At 42.3% G+C, this 23,258-nt stretch overlaps 1 protein-coding gene across 9 annotated transcripts in view; it reads left to right on the forward strand.

The window, feature by feature from the left end:
- SCN8A (sodium voltage-gated channel alpha subunit 8) overlaps positions 1–23,258 on the forward strand; it is a 176,470-nt gene that overhangs the window by 54,018 nt on the left and 99,194 nt on the right. For 8 of the 9 annotated variants that reach the window (XM_070621361.1, XM_070621362.1, XM_070621364.1 and 5 more), the window contains exon 2: positions 2,530–2,859. In XM_070621361.1, coding sequence (XP_070477462.1) covers positions 2,584–2,859 — 276 coding nt within the window. In that variant the 5' untranslated portion in view covers positions 2,530–2,583. Of the gene's footprint in view, positions 1–2,529; positions 2,860–3,932; positions 3,957–23,258 lie in introns of those variants that run through there. The other variant, XM_070621371.1, reaches the window with a different exon arrangement.

Below are 23,258 nucleotides of genomic sequence, written 5' to 3' on the forward strand. Positions count from 1 at the left end.
GCAGGAGGAAACAGGGTCTGGAAGCAAAGGCAGAGGACGTAGCCTTGGACGACTTTCCCTGTGAAGAAGCCAGGTGTGTGCAGCCAGCTCACATGAATTTGTGAGCATCTTCAGTGACTTCCTATTGTCATCTCATTAGGAACTGGGGGTGACACAGGACTGAGAATGAGTGTGGATGTGGGAGCCAAGGAGTCCCAGGCATTTGGGCTAGTTATGGGTTTCCGGCATAATCATATTCTCTGTGAAGGGGATACAGAAGTTTAAGATACCACCCATACCTTCTGGGAATTTATATGGTACAATACAGCAATGGTAAAGTGCCAGAGCAAGTGTGAGTAGGATGTTTTGAATCCTGACGTTGTCATTTTCTAGCTGTGTAACTTTGGGCAAGCTACGTTGGTGTCTGTGCCTCTGTTTTCTCATCTGTTAAATGGGGATAATGATAATATCTACCTCATATGTTGTTCTGGAGATTAAATGAGTTAATACAAGCGACGTGCTTGGAAGAATTCCTGAGACATAGAATGTGATAAATAGTAGCTGAGATCATGATAAAGCTGTAGGAGTTCGCAAGGGGAAAACACTTAAAGGCCGGAGCAGGTGGGAAGGCTTTGTGGAGGAGTAGGATTTATGGGAGGCAGTTTAGGGAAAGATGGGAAGAAAGGAATGAGGACACAGGGATTCTAGGTTGGGGAAAACACTGAATAAAGTCTTCGGTCAGTAACACCATTGGCATTTGCATGTGAGACGTGAGGAACCACACTCCTCCTGTTAGGAGTAGTGGGAGCTGAGTTAGGAGAGGAGTCTGGGTAACTGATATTTGTCGTAATTAAAGAAGTGTAAGTTGGGGAGTGAGAGCTCTGTGGTCGTGGTTTTTATCCTGGCCCTGTGACACTGGGCAAGTCATCCAATCTCTTAGGACCCCAAGTTTCTAATCCGTAAAATCGCTCTCAGCTCTAATGTTCCAGGCTTCATACATGACAATGGTTTCCCTGACCCCGCCGTCTGTGGAACGGTGTTCCTTTGCACACCATCAAGCTAACTGGCCTGTGTAGGGGCACACTTGGGGGTCTGGCCTCATTAGTCTCATGCTGTGAACGAATGAGCTGACCAGCCCACATACAGACACTGCACACCGCCTTTGCCACACTTCGCAATCCCCTCGCCAGAGAAGTCTGTGATCTCTGCGGGTGCATTTGTGAAAGGAGCCCTTGGGTATTTCACTCCCAAATTATTTAGAGTTAACTCCGCTACTGCTGTCTTGAGGAGCCTCGAGTTTTATGGATACTTGCCTTGAAGTGGACCCTGAGGGCTAAGTAAGAGAGAAGTAACAGTCTTTAGCCTTTTAAAAAAATTTCCTGGATTGTCTTTGTGGAGCTCACAAAACTAAAGGAGAAGCAGCACCTCGAGCACGCCCCATGAACTGCCGGGAAAGCCCTGAAGCTTCGTGGGGAGACTCCCCTGCTTGGGGCCTTTTGTGACAGTGACCCACACCTTGCTGTTGACCGTAGGGATTCCCCTGTTTCCAGGCGCGTATTTAAATAACCCAGGACTCTGCATAAACGTCAGTGGAAATGGGCGTTTCAAATACCATGCTTGGCAATCACGGGCTCTGGTGTGGCATTACTTCAGTTTTCCTTTTTAGAAGGGACTCCTGGTTCGTCTGGTTCGTCCTTGCTGGTTGAGCCCCTCTCAGGGGTTGCACGCGGGCCTCCCGCTGTCGTTCACCCTGCAGTGCTGCAGTGTGTTGCATCAGAGGAAGCTCTCTAAGATTCCTCTCTCATTTGCGTGTCCCCATTGCTGAGTGGGAGGTAGCTGCCCGCTCCACAGAGGAAAATGCTTTGCGTTTGTCCCTGGCAGGAGCTTGGTCGTCAAAGAAGGTACTTCTAGACTTTTATACTGGATGGATTTTACACAACTTGGTGAATTGAAAAATAACCTGAAATGGAAGAGCCAAAGCAGATGGAAGCTATTTTATCTGTATTTTGTGTCTCCAGAGTTTTGAAGCCTTTAGTGTTTTCAGAAACTGAAATATGAAAAAAGTGACAGTTTACCCTTGTACTGTCCTTGGAAGGAAGAGTATTTCTTTAGGGAGTGGAGTTCCAGGAAAGGAAGGTGACTTGAGCTTAAAGGGTTCCAAAGCTCACATGTGCCCCTGGGTAATGTTAAATACGGCTCATTAGTTTAGGATAGACGTTGCTTGAGGCTATGGAATATACGGTCGTAGTTGTATGTGGTTCCTAACAGTGAGTTGCATCTAAGTATAAATAATAAAAAAGTAGCAATTCGGGAGACTCCCATCTTGTGATCTCCCTGGCTGATCCTCCTCCCCCCCCCGGGGGGTGGGTAGCGGGCAGTGAACATCAGCTAGTCCATTCATGCCATGGATTTTCTGAAGAGAAAAAGAACCGTGTCAGGAAAGAAACTGTGTTGCAAGGCTGTGAATAACGGTTAGGGTGAGATGGTCCGTTCTGGCCTCTTTTCAGAGCAGTGATTGATTAATGCTGTCTGTGTTGCTGTTTCTTCCAGAGCTGACCTGTCCTGGACGCAGCATAACTAACGAAGCTGCTGCAGGATGAGAAGATGGCAGCGCGGCTGCTCGCACCACCAGGCCCTGACAGTTTCAAGCCTTTCACCCCTGAGTCACTGGCAAACATCGAGAGGCGCATTGCCGAGAGCAAGCTCAAGAAGCCGCCCAAGGCCGATGGCAGTCACCGGGAAGACGATGAGGACAGCAAGCCCAAGCCAAACAGTGACCTGGAAGCAGGGAAGAGTTTGCCTTTCATCTATGGGGACATCCCACAAGGCCTGGTCGCGGTTCCCCTGGAGGACTTTGACCCATACTATTTGACGCAGAAAGTGAGTTGGAGGAGGAGGAGGAGCAGCTTCAGATACCCCTTTCCCAACAGGCTTAGGGAGATGGGGAGAAAGAACTGTGTCTCTCTGCTAAAGCCTGGATAAGTAGTTAACCTTTTGTTTCAGTTCTGGTTTATGGGGATTATTTCTCAGTTTAATTGCTGTTCAGGGTCACTTGTGGGTCTCAGCACTTCTCAACTCTGTTAATAAGACTTCTGTTTTTGGCTCCAGGCCAGATCAGAAAAAGATTAAACAGATTTAAAAGAAAAAAGAAGAAATAAATGAAATGGGACTATTTAATAGAGTCCAAGAAAGATGTCGTAGGAAAAGATGGTACAGCCTTGGCTCTGACACACACATTCAGAATTCTATCTTTAAATATAAAGGTACTGGAACTATTGCAACATCAGCAGAGCTTGGCGTTAATATAATGGAGATGATGGATTTATACTCTTCTGCAGCCCCTTTGTGACACTCGATCACAGCTGTTGGGGGCAGGAGTAGAATAGAGTAAACCCATCTGGGTGATGACAAGCCCAGGGCTTTGGCCTTGCTGCACAGTGGTCTGGGCTGAGCCAGCGCTGACTCTTGCATTGGAGTCATTTCTGTTATCCCTGCTAGGAAGGAGCACGGGTGAAAGAAATACCAGTCTTCGTTTGGCCAAGAGTTCCCAGCTGCCCTAACAAACATTTGACCAAACCTTGGGTTTCTTTCTCACGATTATCTTTTGAAACAAGGCAACAAGTGAAGAAGTGAAGCTCCCTGGTTAATCCACCAGCCGAGGGATTAGCCTTTGAACCCCAAGGACTGATGTCAGACACCATTTTAGGGTCCCTATTTGACAGATGCCGTTTAAAGAATGACATCAATAGTGTTTCCAGATGAGGGGGGAGCCTTTGTGTGGTGATGTATTTACAGATATAAAGCTCTACTGCCTTTATTAACAAAACTGCCCTTAACTAAATTGCCTTTCAGTCTTTCAACTTGGAAGAAATTTCAGTTTCTTTGGCTTAATAATGGGACAGAAGTAAGATGAGGACAATATCTCTTAACTGAGCTGTGGTTGTGGAATTATCTTTAGTTTAGGATGGCAAAAGCAGGTAAGATGTTGTCTGCACAAAGTGGTCCTCCCCCGTGTACTTCTGTTGCAGCTCAGAACAGAGACGCAATAGGATGCAGTGGACCCGGGAGCCTGTATCTTCCACAGGGAAATTTAGAGAATTTAGGGAGCAAAACATGATATGATATAAAGAACAGTAGACTGGAATAAGAAATCCTGCCTCTACCATAATTCAACACGTTTATTACTTCTATTTTTCTTTTTTAGTATGTGTGTTGTTCAAGCTACCATGAATAATTTATGGGAAAAGAAAGTAATCAGTGAAGAAAAAAACTTCTCAAAACTAGTTCATGTCCTTTAACAAGGCACTTCACCTCTTTGGGCCTAAATTTTCTCATCTAGAAGCTGAGAAGTTGGACAGAATTTCTGAGGACTTTTTCAGATACCGATTCTGGGGTTAAGCAGTTTTCATAAGCTGTCATGCTTTCCCCATTCACTCCTCCCTTTCTTAAAGTCTGACTTTTTTATCTGGGCCTTTGCCAAGTGGGGTCGGTGGGTGAGGGAGGAGGCAAGTGTTAGCTTTATGGGCGAGTGAATAGGGAACATGGAATCTTGGGCTGTTTTTAGAAAAATACTTCATTCATTGTAAAATTTTGAAATATATTTCCCTCCTCTTTCCTACCAATGCATCCATCATCTTAGTAGAGGTGAAAAGAAATGATACATCACAGGGTTTGGGTTGTTTGGCCAATTGGTATAACCTTTTCAGAAGGTACTCTTACAGCAATAAGCAGATAGATAAAGCCTGTGAGACTCTGGCCTTTTAGGTGGCTAAAACCTCTTTGCTTTTATTTGAACTATTTATTTTTCCAACTCGAATACAAATTAAATGTCCTTTTCTTAAACCTGACTTAACATATGAAAAATAATAGAGAGCTATTCATTGTCAGAGCCCAATTTTCCTTTGCATGCTGTTTTCCCTGGTTCCTGCCGTATAGACAGCCTCTTTCCTTCCTAATGCCTCAGCTTTCAGTGGCCCTGGCTTGGGAGTGAGGACCCAAAGAGAGCGAGTGGGTCTCTGGCCTTGATTGGTATCATTCCTTCGATGGGCCAGATGTTGATGGAGTTCCATTAGGGGACTGGCTTTTCATGATAGAAAGTCTGACTACAGCCTTTGGCCTCACCACAAGGGTAAATAGTTCGTGGAGAGAGTAACTTTAATTGTATTTTTTTTAAATCCCTTTTGAAAAGTTGTAAAATATACTACCATCCAGAAAAGTTCATAAAACAGAAATACATAACTTAATGATTATTATAAAGCAAATTAATACCCATGACAAGAAAGAAAATTAGTAGCGCTTCAGAAGTATTAATTGTACTTTTAAGGACGAGATTTTTCAATCGATTAAAAATAATATGCTTGCTCAAGTTTACTTGGAAATCTTCACTGGCATTACTAATACTTCTTACTAACTAGGCCTTTCACTAGGCCAAATTAGCAAGGTCTCCCCTACAAGGAAGCACACTGGGAATTAACCCACAAATCAAAAAATCCTGAGAGGAGAAATGACTTTAAGAGGACATTCCCTTCCATTTGTTTTTCAAGGGCTGCCTTAAATAATTCTTGCAAAATAGCAGTTCTTTCCTTTGCTAAATGATACAGGTGGATATCTTTATCTTGTCCTCATAGGCCTCATTTTCTGACTGATTAATCATTTTTGTGACTCTTATAGAAACTTGTTTCTCATTTCCTTTCCTCTGTATTTTAGAAGGTGAAAGAAAACTAGTTCCCTTTTAGTAAAGTTCTGGTTTTATTCCGTTGTGGATTTCACACTCTCCAGGGATGCTAGGCCATGCAACTGGCGTCTACCGTTCTCGAGCTACTGCTGTTGCAGCTGGTGCTGGTTTGAGCCTCCGTGAGCTGCTGAGGTCCGCGGCAGTGTTGGCCATGTCGCGTTTCACCTCAGTTTCCCGGCTGGTCCCTGAAACCAGCCTGGATCATCCTGTCCTTGGATTGCCTCAGACCTCCCAGGACTATGACATTTTCTTTGCCTCTTGGTACTTTGTTTTACTGTCTCCCTTCTTGGGATTTCTTGTTTTTCAACTGTTTCCTGCAAATAATTAAATTTAAGGAACATTTAAATTTTTAATTTATTTGATTTTTAAAATAGATAACATATTTACATAGTTAAAAATTCAGTAAAAGATGTTCAGTAAAAAAGGTATTCAGTAAAAGGGCATTTGGTAAAAAGTCTCCTCTTACACCTGACCCTTGTCTGCCCACTCTGTGTCTCCCTGCACAGACACCACTGTTAGTAGTGTTTTCCAGACTTACTTTCTATATGTACAAGCAAAAACAAATAGATATTTTAAGGAACTTGAACTCTCATGAATGCCTTTGTTCTTGGTTTTCTTTCTACTATTTTCTTGAGCCTACTGAAGTCTTAATTTTGTTATTTATCTTTCCTTCTTTCATATTATAGAATCTTAAGTTTTATCACTGTAAATTCCCAATTCATTCCTCCCTCCCCCCCCCCACCAGTTTTTAGAGAATCAAATCAAGGACTTTTTCTCTGTTGCTTGAAGTGTCCTTCTATCTTCACTACAAAAAATTCTCTTCAAAGCTTGATAATGACTCGATGAATTTTAAATGGCCGTGTACATTCCTAATAACTGTCTTACGTGGGACAGCAGGAAAGTCTGTGGATTAAGTTGAAAGAAGGCCTTCAGAGTTGGTTCCTACTCCGTTTCCCATTTTTTAAAACTGATCATTGATACATGTGTCCTTTTTATTTAATGGGTATACCCTCTTATAAGAAAGTCCTATAAACAAAAATCCAAATTACAGAATTGACTGATGTGTCTTTAAAGAGGGCACATTCCTGTTTCATTAAAACGTTATATGTGGGGGCCAGCCCGGCATCGTAGTGGTTGGGTTCATGTGCTCTGCTTTGGTGGCCCAGGGTTCACCAGTTCAGATCCTGGGTGCAGACCTACGTACTGCTCATCAAGCCATGCTGTGGTGGCATCCCACATAGAAGAACTAGAAGGACTTACAACTAGGATATGCAACTATGTACTGGGGCTTTGGGGAGGGGAAAAAAAGAAAAAGAGGAAAATCGCAACAACTGTTAGCTCAGGACCAATCTTCCTCACCAAAAGAAAAAGTTATATGTGATCTCCCAAAGTTCAGTTTATCTTTGACTTTTCATATCTACCTTTGCCCGCAAATTGGAGTTCACCAAGAATCATAGAAAATTAGGATATGGTAGGCTTAAACATCATCTCAATCAGCCTTGTTGCTTTATAAATTGAACAAAGTGACATTGTCAAAAGCCAACACCACCTTTAGTGGTAGAGCCAGGACTAGAACTCATGCCTCCTAACTCTGAGTTCATTACAACATATTTCTGGTTCCCCACTTCTCTGATTTTTCATTGAATGATCCTAGCCTCAGTTAGCTCAGTTCTGAAGCTAGGCAGGCAAATCCAGAGACAGAAAAAACCCTGCTTTTTCACTCACCTCGCTGGTGATCCCTGTGGTTTAAGAACCCTTCCCAAGGGTTGGGTCCTAAGAAGTGCAGTGCTGCTGGGGGAGAGAGTGGCATTTCTGTTAGCTCCAGTGTTTGATCTCCTCCAGTGAAGGAGCCCTGAGTCTCTAGCAGTCCTAGATAGGCTATTCCAGAGACCTGGGCTCAATGTCAGTCCTGCTGACACTGTTCAGCTGGACACGTAATCTGGGGGCAGTGTGCTTAACCTCTCCACATACTGTTACTTTATTTTAAAAAAAGGTTAGCACCTGAGTTAACATCCATTGCCAATCTTCGTTTTTTTCCTTCTTCTTCTCCCCAAAGCCCCCCAGTGCATAGTTGTATATTCTAGTTGTAGGTCCTTCTGGCTCTGCTATGTGGGACGCCACCTCAGCATGGCCTGATGAGTGGTGCCATGTCCACACCCAGGATCCGAACTTGGAAAACCCTGGGCCGCTGAAGCTGAGCTCACAAACTTAACCACTCAGCCACGGGGCCGGCCCCCATCGTTACTTTTTAAAGGAAGATCATCGCTCACCCACCTCCAGCCTACCAGTGGAATGGCGTAGTGAAAAGAGCAGCTAACTGGCAATATAAAAACCTTCGTTTTAATTCTGCCTTTGCCTCTTGCTTGCCCTTGGCCAAATCACATAAATTCTCTGGGCTTCAATGTCCTTATCCACAGTGTATGCAAGATAAGGGTTGGACCTATATCTATATCTTTCTAAGTGTGTTTTACACTTATGACTATCACATATCGTGTTTTCACTGTGGCAGACCACACTCCGTTTCCTTAGTGTCCCCTGCCTTCTGGTCGCCATCCCTGCCTCTTGGAATGGACTCTGTCCTGGAACTTCATCTTTTGACACTCTACTCATTCTTCCAGGCCCAGCCCTGAGGCCTCCTCTTCCTTATAGCTTAACTTGATTCTACTACACCAGAACTCATTCCTCCTCCTGTATTTCTATAATACGTTAAGATCTTCAGTCTACCTTTGGTAAGAAGTGGGGTTTAGGTTGAACTCAGGTTAGGTTCCCAGCAATGTTTACAATTTTCTCCTTACCTCACTAATGTTATCAGCTTCCTCAGGTGAAGAGCTCTGAATCACACACACACACATGCACAGACACACACACACACACACACACGAGTCCCATGAGCTCCTGGCAGAAAATCCTTGCTGAATCTATTTCCACACACTTTCACCAGGTGTGCAGAGCAGAGACAGGCTCTTAAAGGAAAGTTTATGTCCATTAGGTGCGATCTGAAGTATTGCTAATGAGGTGTCGCATTGCCTACTTTTGCACGATAAGCCTGGATGCCGCTTTCTGTTTTAAATAAAAACTACATACTATTTTAAAACGTCATCTTATTTTGTTGTTAAAAAACATTGCAACAATATGAAAAAACAAAATGGTGTTTCCATTATTTTATCCACCAAATCAAATTGAGACAAGTGCTTGTGAGCCAGAGGGAGGTGGGCCATTCTCAGGGTGGTGGGTTAATGATGTGCATGTAGGCAGTTCTTTTCCTCTCTCCAAAGATCATTATCTAGAGGGAAAGGAATTAAATAAACATTCCCAAGCAGATTCCTCTTTTATAACCTTCACAATAGACCAAGAGTTGGGAAATCTGTTTCTGCTCCCATCCTCGTCTAATCCTAGGTGATCTTGGGCATGTCACTTAACCATTCAGGGTCTCAGTTTCCCTAATCTAGAAAATTAAGATTACGCTAATAGCTAATATCCCAGCTATCCTGCAGGGTGTTGTGAAGATCATCTCTTGACTACCCTGTCTAAAACAAAACAGCTTGTTGCTCTAAGCCTGCTTCCTTTTCTCCATAGCACTTAGCAACACCTGGTGTATAATATATTTATTTGTTTATTTTCATTCTCTTGTATGCTCCTCAGCTGGAGCAGTGCCTGCCCTATAGCAAGTGCTCAATCCATATTTGTTGCATGAATGAATTCATCTTATGAGATAATGCATACAAAAACACTGCGTACTTTTCTAAGGGTTTGAACGTGAAAAGTGACATATAATTTTCTTGCTAAGTTTCTAAAAAACTTCTAGAAAAGTTTTCCCATCTACCAAAATGAATTGAACTCTAGGGGGAAAAAGACTGATTACCAATATGTCTTTTCCTTTCCCAAAGAATTACTTTCCTTTAGGGGCTAAGGAAGTAGATAAGGAGATAGGTTTCCTGACGTTTCAGAGATTTTCAGAGGGCTGGATAACTGTTGTTAAGTGCCACTGGTCTTCTGTCTCCTCTTGTAGAACCTTAGTACTAGAAGAGACTTCATCAAAGGTCATTAGGGTAAGAGCCTCGCCCTAGTGCTTGACTCTTGTCTTGATTTATTGGTATCAAGTGTGTCATACAAAGGATATTATTTCCTCAGTATTCTAAGTTGTCCTGTCATGTCTACCTTTATTAACTGTTCTGCTTATTTTTTGACTGTGTGAGTTCTGTTACCCTCCCTGTATTAGCTGACTGTAAAGGAACTGAGAGAAGCTGACATGGAATATGCACCAGTTTGGGTTGCCTCGTATAAAATATGATCCATTTATTCAACAGATACTTCTTGGGTACTTCCTATATGTGAGGCACTGGGGGTATGACTTCTCTTGGGGGAAACAAAGATTAATAAAGTCCATTCTTTACCCTTAAGTAGCTTATAACATGGTGTGTATGGTGTGCTAGCACTTTTGACAAGGGGGCCCCAGAACGGGCCTTACTTCATAGTAAGAATGGTATTTGAATTAGGCTTTGGATTTGAGGAAAGAGGGGTAGACTGGGACATTCTAGGCAGAAAGAACAATACGAGCAAAGACTGGGAGACAAGAGCATAGGCCAGTGTAAGAGAAAGCTGGGTCATCTACCTTGGCTGGAATGTGGGGAACGACTGAGGGGCAGCGGGAGATGAGACTGGAAAGGGAGAGCTGCAGCCAGATCGTGGAGGGCTCACAGTGTTCGACTAAGAAGTTTGGCCTTTGCTTGATAAGCAATAGAACACTACTGAAGGGCTTTGAATGGGAGTAAGGATATGTGTTCAAAGCTTTGAGGGAACTGAATGTGGCAGTGATATAGGGTGGACCAGAGGGAAAGAAGTGGGGCAGAGAGACCAGCTCTGTGGAGTAATGAGGGTCTGAACTATGGTGTGGAAGTGGAAAGTAAGCAGAAGGGATGAAGTCAAGAGTTATTATAGAGGTAAATTGATAGGATTTTGTATTGATTGTGGAGGGCTAAGGAATTAGGTGAGCATTCAGTCATTCATTTGATAATTTGATAAATTGTCATTGAGCGTTTTCTGTATGCTCAGGCTCTTTTCCATGCCCTTGGGAACAAAACAGACAAGTTCTGTATCTACCATTCTTGGAACCAAGTTTTTGTTGGGGAAACGAACAGTAAACAAATAAAGAAATAAAATCATTACAGGTAACGGTCAGGGCATTAATGAAACTAGTATGGTCCAGGTACTTAAGAGGGCGTGCTGCTCTGACTGGGCACAGAGACTAACTTGGAGAATCCAGAAGAATCAAATGCTACATGTTCTCTTAAATATTCAGTGTCTTAAATAGGCTTTTAGCAAGTACTAAATTATAATTGTTAAAAAGACCCATAATGCAGATATTCTGAGTTGTTTAAAAGCCAGGATTGTTACTCTCTTGGGAGAATTTGCCAGTCTTGGATTTTTATACAGGCAGAAGTCCAATGCGTTTCAGCATCAGTGTGAGCTCCAGCAGCACCTGCAGATAAACCCAGCGTTTTCTCCAGAAGAGAGCCTCCAGTCTTCTCAAGTCTTTGTACAAGTGCTAAGTTGCAGTTCCAAAGTTCTGAGCCACATAGAGTCCCAGAGACAGTTTTTACCTGAATGCTAGGATGTGTGTTATTAGTTAATCACCTCAACCATAAAATTCCACTGATTGGTAATGTTAGGAATTAGTCTCTGATGGTTTCTCCAGGGTGTGGTTATAAAGTCTCTTTATTCTAATAAAAATCGACCTGTTGGATGGGTTATTTAATAATGACCATTTAAATGTTGGAAGATGTCTCAAGATTATAATGATATTGATCATCTTCTGACAAGAATTAACCATATTTTAAATCCTTTCTTAGTCAAGTAGAATAATACTGTAACATCATTATACGGAAGGATGCTTCTCTTGCTAATTGTTTCCAAAGTCACATGGGTTCTAAATTCTTTACATGTAATCCTGTTTGACACGATTCAAGGTTAGGATTGCCTGTTATGTGACAGTTTCTACCAACTCTGATTCCAGCAGTAGAATTTTTGAAACAAGCCTTGAAGAGGCATTCTTATTCCAGACACTTTGTTGAGGCTACAAAGTTTGGCCTATGGAATCAACTTTGATTAAAAGATTCCTCCACTTTCAGAGGATGAGTTGTCGCATCTAATGTTCAAGGTCAGTCTCTCTGACCTTGTGCCTGTGCCCCATCTATGCCTTCCAGCCTTCTCTAGAACTTTCCTCTCTCAGTTATCCCCTCTCTTTTCTGTACTTTGAATCTTTTCCTTTCAATTGATTCCTTCTCTTCAGCCTATAAGTATACGCAAAGCCTCTCCCATCCTAATGAACCCTCACTTGACTCATGTCTCCAGCTAGTCCAACCTCTCTTCTCATGCCACTGTAACTTATGAAGAGTAGCCTTTACTCACCATCACCACCCAGACTTCTCCCCCTTGCTCCTCCATCCTTGCAGCCTGACTCTGCATCCTCACCTTTCTACTGACATTCTCAAGATAAGATTCTCTGTGATTACAGATTGCCAGATCTAACCGACATTTTTCCAGTTCTTGTGTCACTGAACCTCACTGCTGTATTTGGTGCCATTGATTACTCCCTGATTCTTGCAGCTCTTTACTTCCTTGGCCTAATTCTCTTTCTGTCTTGGACTCTTCCTTTTCTTTCTCTTTTATTTCCTCCACCTTTCCCTTAAATGTTGATATTCCCCTGGGTTCAGTCCTTGGCCCATGTGTCTGTCATTTGGCATACTCCCTGGGTGATCTCATCCATTCTCTCAGTACTCTTGAATCTATATCTCCAGCCTAGAATACACCTTAAATATTTAACACCTTGCCAGGCATCTCTATCTGGATTTCCCGCAGGTAACTAACTCAGTGTTCGAAACTGAACTCATTCTCTCTCCTCAAACCCACTTATCTTCTTTATCTGCTATGAAACCATTATTGACTCCCCAATTTTCTGCAGTCTTTGAGTATCACCAACATTAGGGAATGCTCAGTAGAATGTTGCACATTTTTATAAGTAAGAAAAAATTGTGGCTCAGAAATGCCAATTTACTTGCTCAGATTCCCTCAACTAGTGTGTGGTAGAGGCCGGGTTTCAATTCCAAGGATGTGTGAATTTAATAATCATGGTCTTCCTCCCATACCGTGCTGTCTCTCTAGAGTATATTGCAGAATGATTTTTTGTTTTTGTTTTCTACTACTATCATTTTTAGATGATTTTCTATCATTTTGCGTTGCCTCAATATGAAGTTAGTGTGGTTTTGTTTTTAGTTCATTTGTTTCATACCATATCTTCAGCATGGTATCTAAGATGCAGAAAAAATTAGAAGACTTTTCAAACTAAAATGAATGATTTTTTTGTGGGCAGAAAAGGTGATAATATCGTTTCAGTTAGACACCTAGCAGAGCGTTGGACATAGTTTTAGGTTAGTTGGCTTTAGCTGTATTGTTTCCTCATGTGTTAGAGAATCATTCATACGTTCCACAAACGTGTCTGACCTGCCTCCCTTGTGCCAGACGGGCATCATATTGTGTACTCTGCTAGCTAAACTGAGAGAGTCAGATTAGTTTGAAGGTATCCCCCCATGCCTTTAAGGATCTCAGGTCCAGTGAGAGATGCTGGTATGTAAGCACAAATGACAGTACTGTGTTAACTCTCCTAAAAGAAGTAAGCACAAAGTGTTGTGGACACACAGGAAGGAAGGATAATTCTGTTTGAGAGAGTTGAATGGGGCCATCTTCAGAGAGGAGGTGATAGTTGAGCTGGACCTGAAAGCATTGAAGTATGGTAAAAAAAAAAAAAAAATTAACTTGTTGGAGAAGAGAAGAAAGAGTAGTTCAGGTGTAAAGAACAGTACATGCAAAGGGAGAGAGGTGTGACAAACGTTGACTTGTTTAACACCGAATTTAGTTGTGACTGGAGCAACGTGTGAGGTTTGGTAAGACCGGAGATAAAGCCAGAGAGGCAGCTTGGATCCCAATGAGTGCCTTGTAAGCACTTTTTACTTTCTCCCACTTGCAGAGTTCTCAGGTCTGAAATAACCTCTGGGGCCCATTTTGAGCCAGTGTGGCTGTACGGTGCGTCCTACTGACTCTGGACTCTTGGTCTAGCTCATGCACAAGTGTCCTACTGGCTTGTGCCAAGTGTGTGAATACTAGCTAACATGAGTGTTAGCCCTTAGAGTCTCCTAATGGCCACTCCATGTTTGCAGCTAGAGAGCAGGAGTCTGTGTGACAGCAACAGCATCATAATCACATTTACTGAGGGCTCATTGAGTGCTTTCCTGAGTGCCAGGCACTGGAGGAAGGACTTTTGGTTTAATTTTTGTTTAATCCTCATAACCTGATAAAGTAGATAACTATCAATCCTTATTTTGTCAGTAAGAAAACTGAGCCTTAGCATCCTAAGTAAGTTGCCCAAGATCGTAATAGCTAATAAGCACCAGAGCTGGGTCTTGAACCTGAGTCTTTGTGGCCTCAAAGCCTCTAAACCACTCTGCTCTGCTGCTGGCTGAGAGAGGAGAGTGAGAATAGATTCTAGAATATGAATACAGTAAATGGAGGGATTAGTGTGCTTTACATAATAAACTGCATTCTGCGCTACCCTGGAGCAGCTGCAGCCTGCGCCCCTCAGAGGGAAGCGGGGAAGGAGATGAAGGCAAACTCATTTGTAGGAGCGGCGGTGGGGGAGGGTCAGAGCTGCCCCACCCAGGGGAGCAGAGCATGCTGGCTCAGCGCTGAGGCAGGTGCACAGTGCTGTTGTTCTGCCAGGTATGGCCTCCTGCAACCAGGATGTGGGCCGTAAGGGTGTCAGCTGCTCCAGATGTGGGTGGGAGGGCACGAGGTTACAAGGTCAAATGAAATGAGAAAGCGTATGCAGAAGTACCTGGAAGACAGTAAAGCCACATACAAACGTGGCGCTAGCATGCTCTTCATCCAGCTTAACTTGGGAAAAAGACCGTAAACAGCTGCTGTGATCTCTGAGGCATAAGCAGGGGCTTTTCTTTTTACCAGAGTTAAGGGTATTAAGTAACAGAGATTCCTTCATTGATCTGAGGGTTGGACCAGATGACCTGGACTGGAAGCCGGGAGACCTGGACCCTTGTAGCTCTCTTACTCTCAACAGCTCTGTGGTCTTGGCTTGGCTTCTTGTCTGTGGAGTGAGGAGTTGGATTTCATACATAGGCTTGAAGCTGTTTAAATTGCATCATGGTGTGATAAGAGCATAGGCGTTGGAGTTAGACTGTCTCGGTCCAGTTGTAAGTGTCACCACTTAATAACTTTGTGGTCCTGGGCAAGTTACTTAACCTTTCTGCCTCAATTTCATGATCTGTAAAGTAGTACCTACCTCACGGAGTGGTTGCTGCGAGAGAGACAGTTATTGTATGAGACAGCTTAGTAGGGTGCCGCCACATAGTAAATACTTAATGCATGTTAAATGTTATTATTTCTTCAAATAAACTCAGAGGAACAATTATCAACAACTCAAAGGAATAAAAAAAGAAATACGGGATTTAGAGGTCTCTCTTGCTCGATCCTCAGTGTAGTGGAATAGAGGCTTAGAACATGAGGGCTCTAAATATTCAGATCGTTCAAGTAGAAGTACAAGCCCAAAGGAAAAAACTTGCCCTCGTCCTCATGTCCTGCTCTAGTTTAGTATTTCTGAGGGCAGCTGGGTACCAGGACGCAAGTACTCTGGAAATTCAGGCTAGTCGCACCTTTGCTGGAGCCTTTCCTGGGACACACTGGGACCATAATTGTGATTTTACTTGAGGGACCCACTGAGCAGATTAGCATTGAGAAAGGCCTTGGAACTCTTCAACATGCTGCCATCGTTTTGACAGTCTGAGTCCTTTATTTCTGAACAGCTTCCTAGTCTGAAGTAGAATCTGTTTAGATTCAGCATTCTATTTTTCTTTATTAAAAAGGGAAACTTTGAAAGGACGTTTATTTGTTGCCTGCTGTTGTGGCTGTGTAGATAGTTACTCAGAAGCGGTTACCAAATTGCTGTTGGTTGGTGGACAAGCGGCTGCTGCCGTCACCACTGCTCTAGCTGTTCTTGAGATCAGTTATGTTTATATTAGTGTTGAGTAGAAGAGTACTTCTCTGTACATGCACATGCTGCAACCAATAGGCAAAGAGGATGTGCCCTGGTAGAAGGTACCAGAATTAAGAATTTATAGTTAGGCAGGAAAGAGCTAACAACTATTAGAAGTCAAACTGGCCAGTTGCCTGGTTCAGAAGCGGTACATGGGTCTGGGGGAATAAGCTTTATATAGTAGGTTTAGTCAGGCAAGAATGTAAGGCTAGAGAAGTCAGCTGAAAACGAGAGGATCAGGCTGTTCCAGAGGTCAAGACAGTTAAGATCTAGGGTCCAAACTCTGGGAGACAGTGATAAATCAGTGTCAGTAACAGTTATAGCCAGATAGACTCAAAGGGTGTTGTTTCCCAGCTGCCCTCTTGTAACTTAGCTCAGTGTTTGAGTCCCTGGGTGTTCATTATAGCCACAAGGTCATCAGAGACCCACAGGTTACCTTTGCCCTAATTGAGACGATGACCTCTCAGGAGAGGGAGAACTTGGTTGAGTGGAGAGTCCCTCTCCTGGGCCCTGTGTCCTGCAGCAAACCAGGGGCTGGATGATAAACCTTTCTCTAAGAAGCCTTGTGTTCTGTAATGTACTCCACCCCTGCAGTGAGAACTCTTCTCTCTAAAGTCCTTTCATATTTATGCACCCTTTATTATTGTAATTTATACTTTTTGTATGGCTAAAAGAAGTAATCCAATCTTGGGGTGAGTGTGGGGAGATGTTACTGAGTCTGCACTACAGCACTGTGGTATCTGTGTGTTTGTTGTGTTGCCTTTGCAGTGTGCTAGGATTTGTTTGGTATGTATGTAAATGTGCTTGTACCCAGCTTTGCACAGTGTCCCTTCCCCTTATTATAGACCCCAAAGAGCACACATCTTCCCCTGAGTTAGCAGTGGCAAGCTCCTCCATCGTGTGCTCCAAGCCCCACATTGCTAATTAGAAATGAAAAGCCTATGCTTTTCAGAAGGCTCGTTTTATGCCGACATGACACGTTTATTAATACTCCATGCCACAACTCATTAAGAGCTGTTCCACTGCTCTTAATGGGCCTGTGCTCAAACACATTCAGTGGCTGTTGTTATAAACTGATATTTCCCCTTGGGCAGTAAACCACAATTCAATTTCAATTTCCTTTTTAACTCATTTATTTCACAAAGATCTAATTTAAGACAGATTAGGTAAAATATTATTGGACTTCATGGGCACCAAGTGATCGTTGCTTAAGAAGTATTCTCAGAAGAATCCAAAGCTTGCTGTCCTTCCCACTCCTCCTGGGCTTTGAAGGGTCTGCTGTTGGAGCGCAGTGTTGAATAAGGCACGAAGCTGCTTTTCTGGATTCTCACCATCAGTTTAACAATGATTACCAAGATTTAATCAGCCATGCATACGGCTTAAAAATGCTTTTATATATTTTTTAAGAGGGAGCCCATCACCAGTCATCCCTATTCCTTCTCTCTCCCATATTCAGTGTTCTGCCAAGAGTAGGGAAGAGGAGTAGGGGAGCTCGGGCAGGGAGGAGCCCCCAGGGTGCAGTCCTGCTGTGGAGCTGCTCCGTGCTGCCCCTGCCACAGAGGCATAGGGCTCAGGGTGGCATCCAGCACTGTTGAGCCTGGACTTGCCAGAGTGTCACTGGAAGGAGCAGAATAACTAAGTCAGGAGGTTCTGCCAAGATGCGGTGTGAAAGAAGAGGTAATATTAGGCTTTCTCCTGAGAAGCGTGGTTTGCTGCTTTGTTGCACTTTATATGGATGCTTCTGCATACTTTCCAAATTGTAGAATCATAGATGTCAGAGCTGGAAGGGACCTGGGCACACACATGAGGCGGCCCCCCTCCCTCACTTAATAGATGAGGAAAATGCGATCCAGACAGATGCAGTGGCTCACCCAGCCCGTACAGCTAGGTGGAGGCAGGTGAAGAGAACCTGTGTGTTTTAACAAGTGTTTTCATGACCTGAGATATGATCTAGTTGTTTCCAAATCCTATTGAGCACAGATTCCCCTCTAGCTTATTTAATCAAAACTTCTGAGGTGGGACTTATGAGTCTGCATTTTGTAACAAGCTACTCAGATGATTCTTATGCAGCCTAGGTCAGGAACTGGTATTGGCATACAACAGGGATCAGCCAACTGTCACCCACAGGCCAGATCGGCTCTGCCATTTGGTTTTGTATGGCTCATGGGTTAAGAAGAGTTTTTATATTTTTAAATGATTGGGGAAAGGTGAGAAGAAAAATAATATTTTGTGATGTGTGAAAATTATATGAAATTTACATTTCCTTGCCCATAAATAAAGTCTTGTTGGAACACGACCACTCATTTGTTTCCATATTGTCTGTGGTTACCTTTGCACTCCAGTGGTGGGGCTGAGGTGTTGCAGCAGGGACTGTGGCCCGCAGAGCCTTCAGCGTTTACTATCTGGCCCTTTACAGAAGAAATTTGCTGACCCCTGATGTATGCTGTTCTCTGTCTCGTAGAGGCAGTGCAAGCACCAGTGTTAAAAGGAAGATTCCTAGACTTTGAGTACCTGTGTTGGTCCAAACACGGTCATGCTTTATGCAAAAGAGGCAGTTATGAAAGCCTGCATATAAATTAAGTATATGTAAATCTAATTACTTTAACAATAAAGGATTTTGTAATACAACTTGCTACCTGAAGTATAGAGGATTCACCTTCATTTCAGGGGGCTTGGTGTGGACTACATGTTTCTCTTTGAATAGAAAAAAAGATCTCCTGTTTTTATACTTAGTGAAGATATAGGATGTGTATTTAGAAAGGGGTGATGATAAACTATTTCTATTCTATGTGCAGTATTCAGTCCTCAGATTAATTATGGAATTTCTATTTCACACATAAAATATCCTTAATAAAGCCTTTATACCTGGAAAATCAGAGTTTTTTAATTCACTAAAGCCACCGAGTTTCCCTTCGAATCATTGGTCTCCTTGTCGACTCATCAGTGTGCTAATTCAGGAGCCTCGCTACCTGCTAGTTTTTCTTCAGCCAGGGTCTGACAATTTCAATTTCTTAATGTCTTCCTTTTTTATTCCTCTTTTCCTTTTCCCTCCCCTCGGAGATACAAGCATTTGTTCATTAAGCAAGCGGCAGACAGTTTTTGAGGCCCTGCCACGTGCCAGGCTCTGTGCAGGCACTCATTCTGCACAGGACATGCCCTCAGGGGCGGCTCTAGACCTGTCTTTCCATCCTGACCAGACTAAGAGACAAGAGAAAGGGAAGGTGCAGAGTACGCTACTTATAAAATCCCGTTACTTTTCTTCTAAGGCAGATAGGTGATGCCGTGGAGGCCTGGCTGGGTGGTTTTTCGAGGCTGGGACATGGGCCAGTGCTTCTTCCCTTGTTGCTTAGGCTTTTATGTAGTGTGCCCCTGGGGCTCAGATCTCTCACTCACCAGAGAATCCATCCCCCACACCAGTCTCATTCTCTGCCGTATTGCCACTAACTTGCCTCAATCTGGCACAGCAGAAGCTGGAAAGAGGCTCTAAACTTGGCATAATATACTGCTCTTTGCTGCATGACCTTTGATGGGTGGTGTCCCTCTCCTGAGCTTTTGTAAAATGCATAGAGGATAATAATCCCTCCTTCACCCCTGTTTCACAGGAATATTGTGAGGTTGAATGAGGAGGTTATTTCAAAGGCTTGGCATTTTCGTAGAGGGAGTTGCTATAGAAACACACAGGAATATAAGTACTTCAGACGGGGTTTCAGGAAAGTCCTGGGCTCTTTGTTTCTTTGGGAAGCTGAAATGTGGAAGAGTCCCAGCTCGGCCCTTGACCTGTCTCGGCCTCACCCAGGTCTGCCCTGTGCTCCCTCCTGCTTTTAGGGTTTGGCTTTCCCTGCAGCGCACCACTCCTCCCCAAGAGCCAGGACACTCTAGTAGAGGAAGAATGTTATCGCAGTGCCATCTCAGACACGAGGGACGGTGCATTGAGCGTTGCCAGACTGTTTATGGCTCAATACCAGCGCTGCCCTTCTACTGGAGAGAAAATGTCATGACTCTCCAGGTATAAGAGTAGAAGATGAGAGGCATTTAAAAAAATCTGCCAGCAACTGTTTCTTGGGAGTGCACGTGTTAAGCATTATATTGGAACTGTGGGAGGCAGTGTGAGATTGAGTCCTGCCCTCTGAGAGCTTAAAACCTAGTTTCAGGGTAGGGGTAGGGTAGAGGGAAGAGTCAAAAAAAAAAAAAAAGCTTGGAGAATAACGAAAGGTACAAACTCCGAGTATATTAGGAGTTTGGAAAAGGGAGAACTCAGAGTAATTGGAAATACATCATGAAAAAAAGTGGTACCTCAGTACCAAATTCAACTAATGCTGACGTCTGTGGGAAGACGGGGATGTATTTGGAGAGAGGTGCAGGAAGGAGCAGTACTGGTAAGACTCCTTCTTAGTCTAACTGATGGATGCATAGCTGTTTGTGGTGTCATTCTTTAGACCATTTTGTATGTCTTCTACTACTTGAATGGTTCATTGTGTTTGTTTTTTATTGAGATATAATTCACAAGCTAGAAAATTCACCATTTTAAATTCACCATTGTCGGGTTTTTTTGTTCACAAGGTTGTGCAGCCATCACCACCTCTAATTTCAGAACGTTTTCGTCACCCCGAAGAAACCCGTTAACAGTGACTCCCCAGTCCCCCTCCTTCCAGCCCTAGGCAACCACTAACCAACTTTCTGTCATCGATTTGCCTATTCTGAACATTTCATATAAATGGAATCATACAGTATGTGGCCTTTTGTGTCTGAATTCTTTTCGAGATTTTCAAGATTTACCCTTGTAGCATATATAAATACTTAATTTCTTTCTCTCTGCTTTTTTCTGAAATAAAGATGTCTTTATTTTTCAAAAAGCTCCTCAAATCATTCTGAAGTTCAGAATGGGTTAGGAACCGCTTTTAGCTGTCACTATTCTTAATTCTATTATTTGGCTTGGAATAAAGCTGGTTTTTTAAAGTTATCAATAAATAAAGCTGATTTTTAAAAATTTATTGATAACACCTTACTGGACACTCTTCAGGTAATAATGTATATTTTTTTATTTTGGTAAAATATACATAGCAAAATTTATCAGTTTAGCCATTTTTAAGTGCATAATTCAGTGGTATTAAATACATTCACCGTGTTGTTGTACAACCATCATCACTATTCATTTCCAGAACTTTTTCATTATCCCAAACAGAAACTTATACCCATTAAACAGTAACTCTCCGTTCCCTCTGCCCCCAGCCCTCAGTAAACTTTATTCTACTTTCTGTCTCTATGAATCTGGCTATTCTAGGTACCTCGTATAAGTGAAATCATATAATATTTGTCCTTTTGTGTCTGGCTTATTTCACTTAGCATAATGTCTTCAGAGTTCATCCATGTTGTAGCATATATTAGAATTTCATTTCTTTTAAAGACTGAATAATATCCCATTATATGGATATACCACATTTTATCCATTTGTCAGTTGATGGACATTTGGGTTGCTTCCACTTTTGCAATATTTTGAATAATGCTTTTATGAACATTTGTGTATGCTTTTGTGTGAACATCTGTTTTCAGTTCTCCTGGGTATACATCTAGGAGTAGAACCTGCTGGGTCATATAATAATGCTATGTTTAACTTTTGAGGAACTGATTTCCAAAGTGGCTGAACCATTTTACTTTCCCACCAGTAATATATGAGGGTTCCAATTTCTTTACATCCTTGGCAACACTTGTTGTTTTCCATGTTTGTTTGTTTGGTTTTTTCCACTTGTAACCATCCTGGTGGGTGTGAAGTGATATCTCATTGTGGTTTTATTTGCATTTCCCTAATGACTAATGGCCTTCAACGTCTTTTCACGTGCTTATTCACCGTTTGTATATCTGCTTTGTAGAAATGTCTATTCAAATCCATGCCCATTTTTAAATTGGATTACTTGTCTTTTTCTGTCGAGTTGTAAGAGTTCTTTATTCTGGCTGCTAGACCCTCATTAGATATATGATTTGCAAATATTTTCTCCCATCTGTGAGTTGTCTTTTTGCTTTCTTGATAGTGTCGTTTATTGCACAAAAGTTTCGAATTTTGTTGAAGTCCAATTTATCTATTTTTTCTTCAGTCACTTGTGCTTTAAGTGACGCATCTATGACACTGTTGCCTAATCCAAAGATGTGAAGATTTGCTCCTATGTTTTCTTCTAAGAGTTTTATAGTTTTAGCTCTTAAGTTTAGGTCTTTGATCCATTTTAAGTTAATTTTTGTATAGGGTGTGAGATCAAGGTCCAAATTCATTCTTTTGTATGTAGTTATCCAGTTGTCCCAGAACCATCTGTCAAAGACTACTCTTTTTTCTTTGAATTTTCTTGGCACCCTTGTCAAAAATCAATTGACCATAGATGTATGAGTTTATTTCTGGACTCTCAGTTCCATTCTATTCATATATATGGCTATCCTTATGTTAGTATCAGTCTTGATTTCTGTATCTTTGTAGTAAGCTTTGAAATGGGAAGTGTGAGTCCTCAACTTTGTTCTTATTTTTTCAGATTGTTTTGGCTGTTTTGGTTCCCATGCATTTCTATATGAATTTTATGATCAGCTTGTTAATGTCTGCCCCAAAAAGCAGTTGAACTTTTGATAGAGATTGCATTGAATCTGTAGATCAGTCTGGAGAGTATTGCCTTCGTAACAATATTAAGTCTTCTAATCCATGACACAAGATATCTTTCCGTTTATTAAGGTCTTTAATTTCTTTAAATGATGTTTTGTAGTTTTCAGTGGTACAAGTCTATTACTTATTTTGTGAAATTTATGCCTAGGCATTTTATTCTTTTAGATGCTCTTGTAAATGAAGTTGTTTTCTTAATTTCATTTTTGGGTTTTTTGTAGTGTATACAAATACAACTGATTTTTGTATATCGATCTTGTATCTTGAAACCTCGCTGAACTTGTTGATGAGTTCTAATACTTTTGAGTATATGTATTCCTTAGGGTTTTCCGTATGCAAGGTCACTTCATCTGCAATTAGAAATAGTTCTACGGGGGCCAGCCCCGTGGCTGAGTGGCTAAGTTCACGCACTCCACTGCGGTGGCCCAGGATTTCACCGGTTCGAATCCTGGGCACGGACATGACACCGCTCATCAGGCCATGCTGAGGCAGCATCCCATATGCCACAACTAGAAGGACCCACAACTAAGAATATACAACTATGTACCAGGGGGCTTTGGGGAGAAAAAGGACAAAAATAAAATCTTAGAAATAGTTTTACTTGCTTAATGGCTTTGTCTAGAATATCCAGTACAGTGTCAAATAGAAGTGGTGAGAATAGACCTTCTTGTCTTGTTCCTAATCTTAGGGAGAAAGCTTTCAGTCTTTTATCATTAAATATGATGCTAGCTGTGGAGTTTTCCTAGATGCCCTTTATCAGGTTAAGGGAGTTCCCTTCTATTTCTAGTTTGTTGAGTGTAGGATTTTGTCAA

The sequence above is a fragment of the Equus przewalskii genome, chromosome 5 (genome assembly GCF_037783145.1).
Source record: "Equus przewalskii isolate Varuska chromosome 5, EquPr2, whole genome shotgun sequence".
In the NCBI taxonomy this organism is placed as follows: domain Eukaryota; kingdom Metazoa; phylum Chordata; class Mammalia; order Perissodactyla; family Equidae; genus Equus; species Equus przewalskii.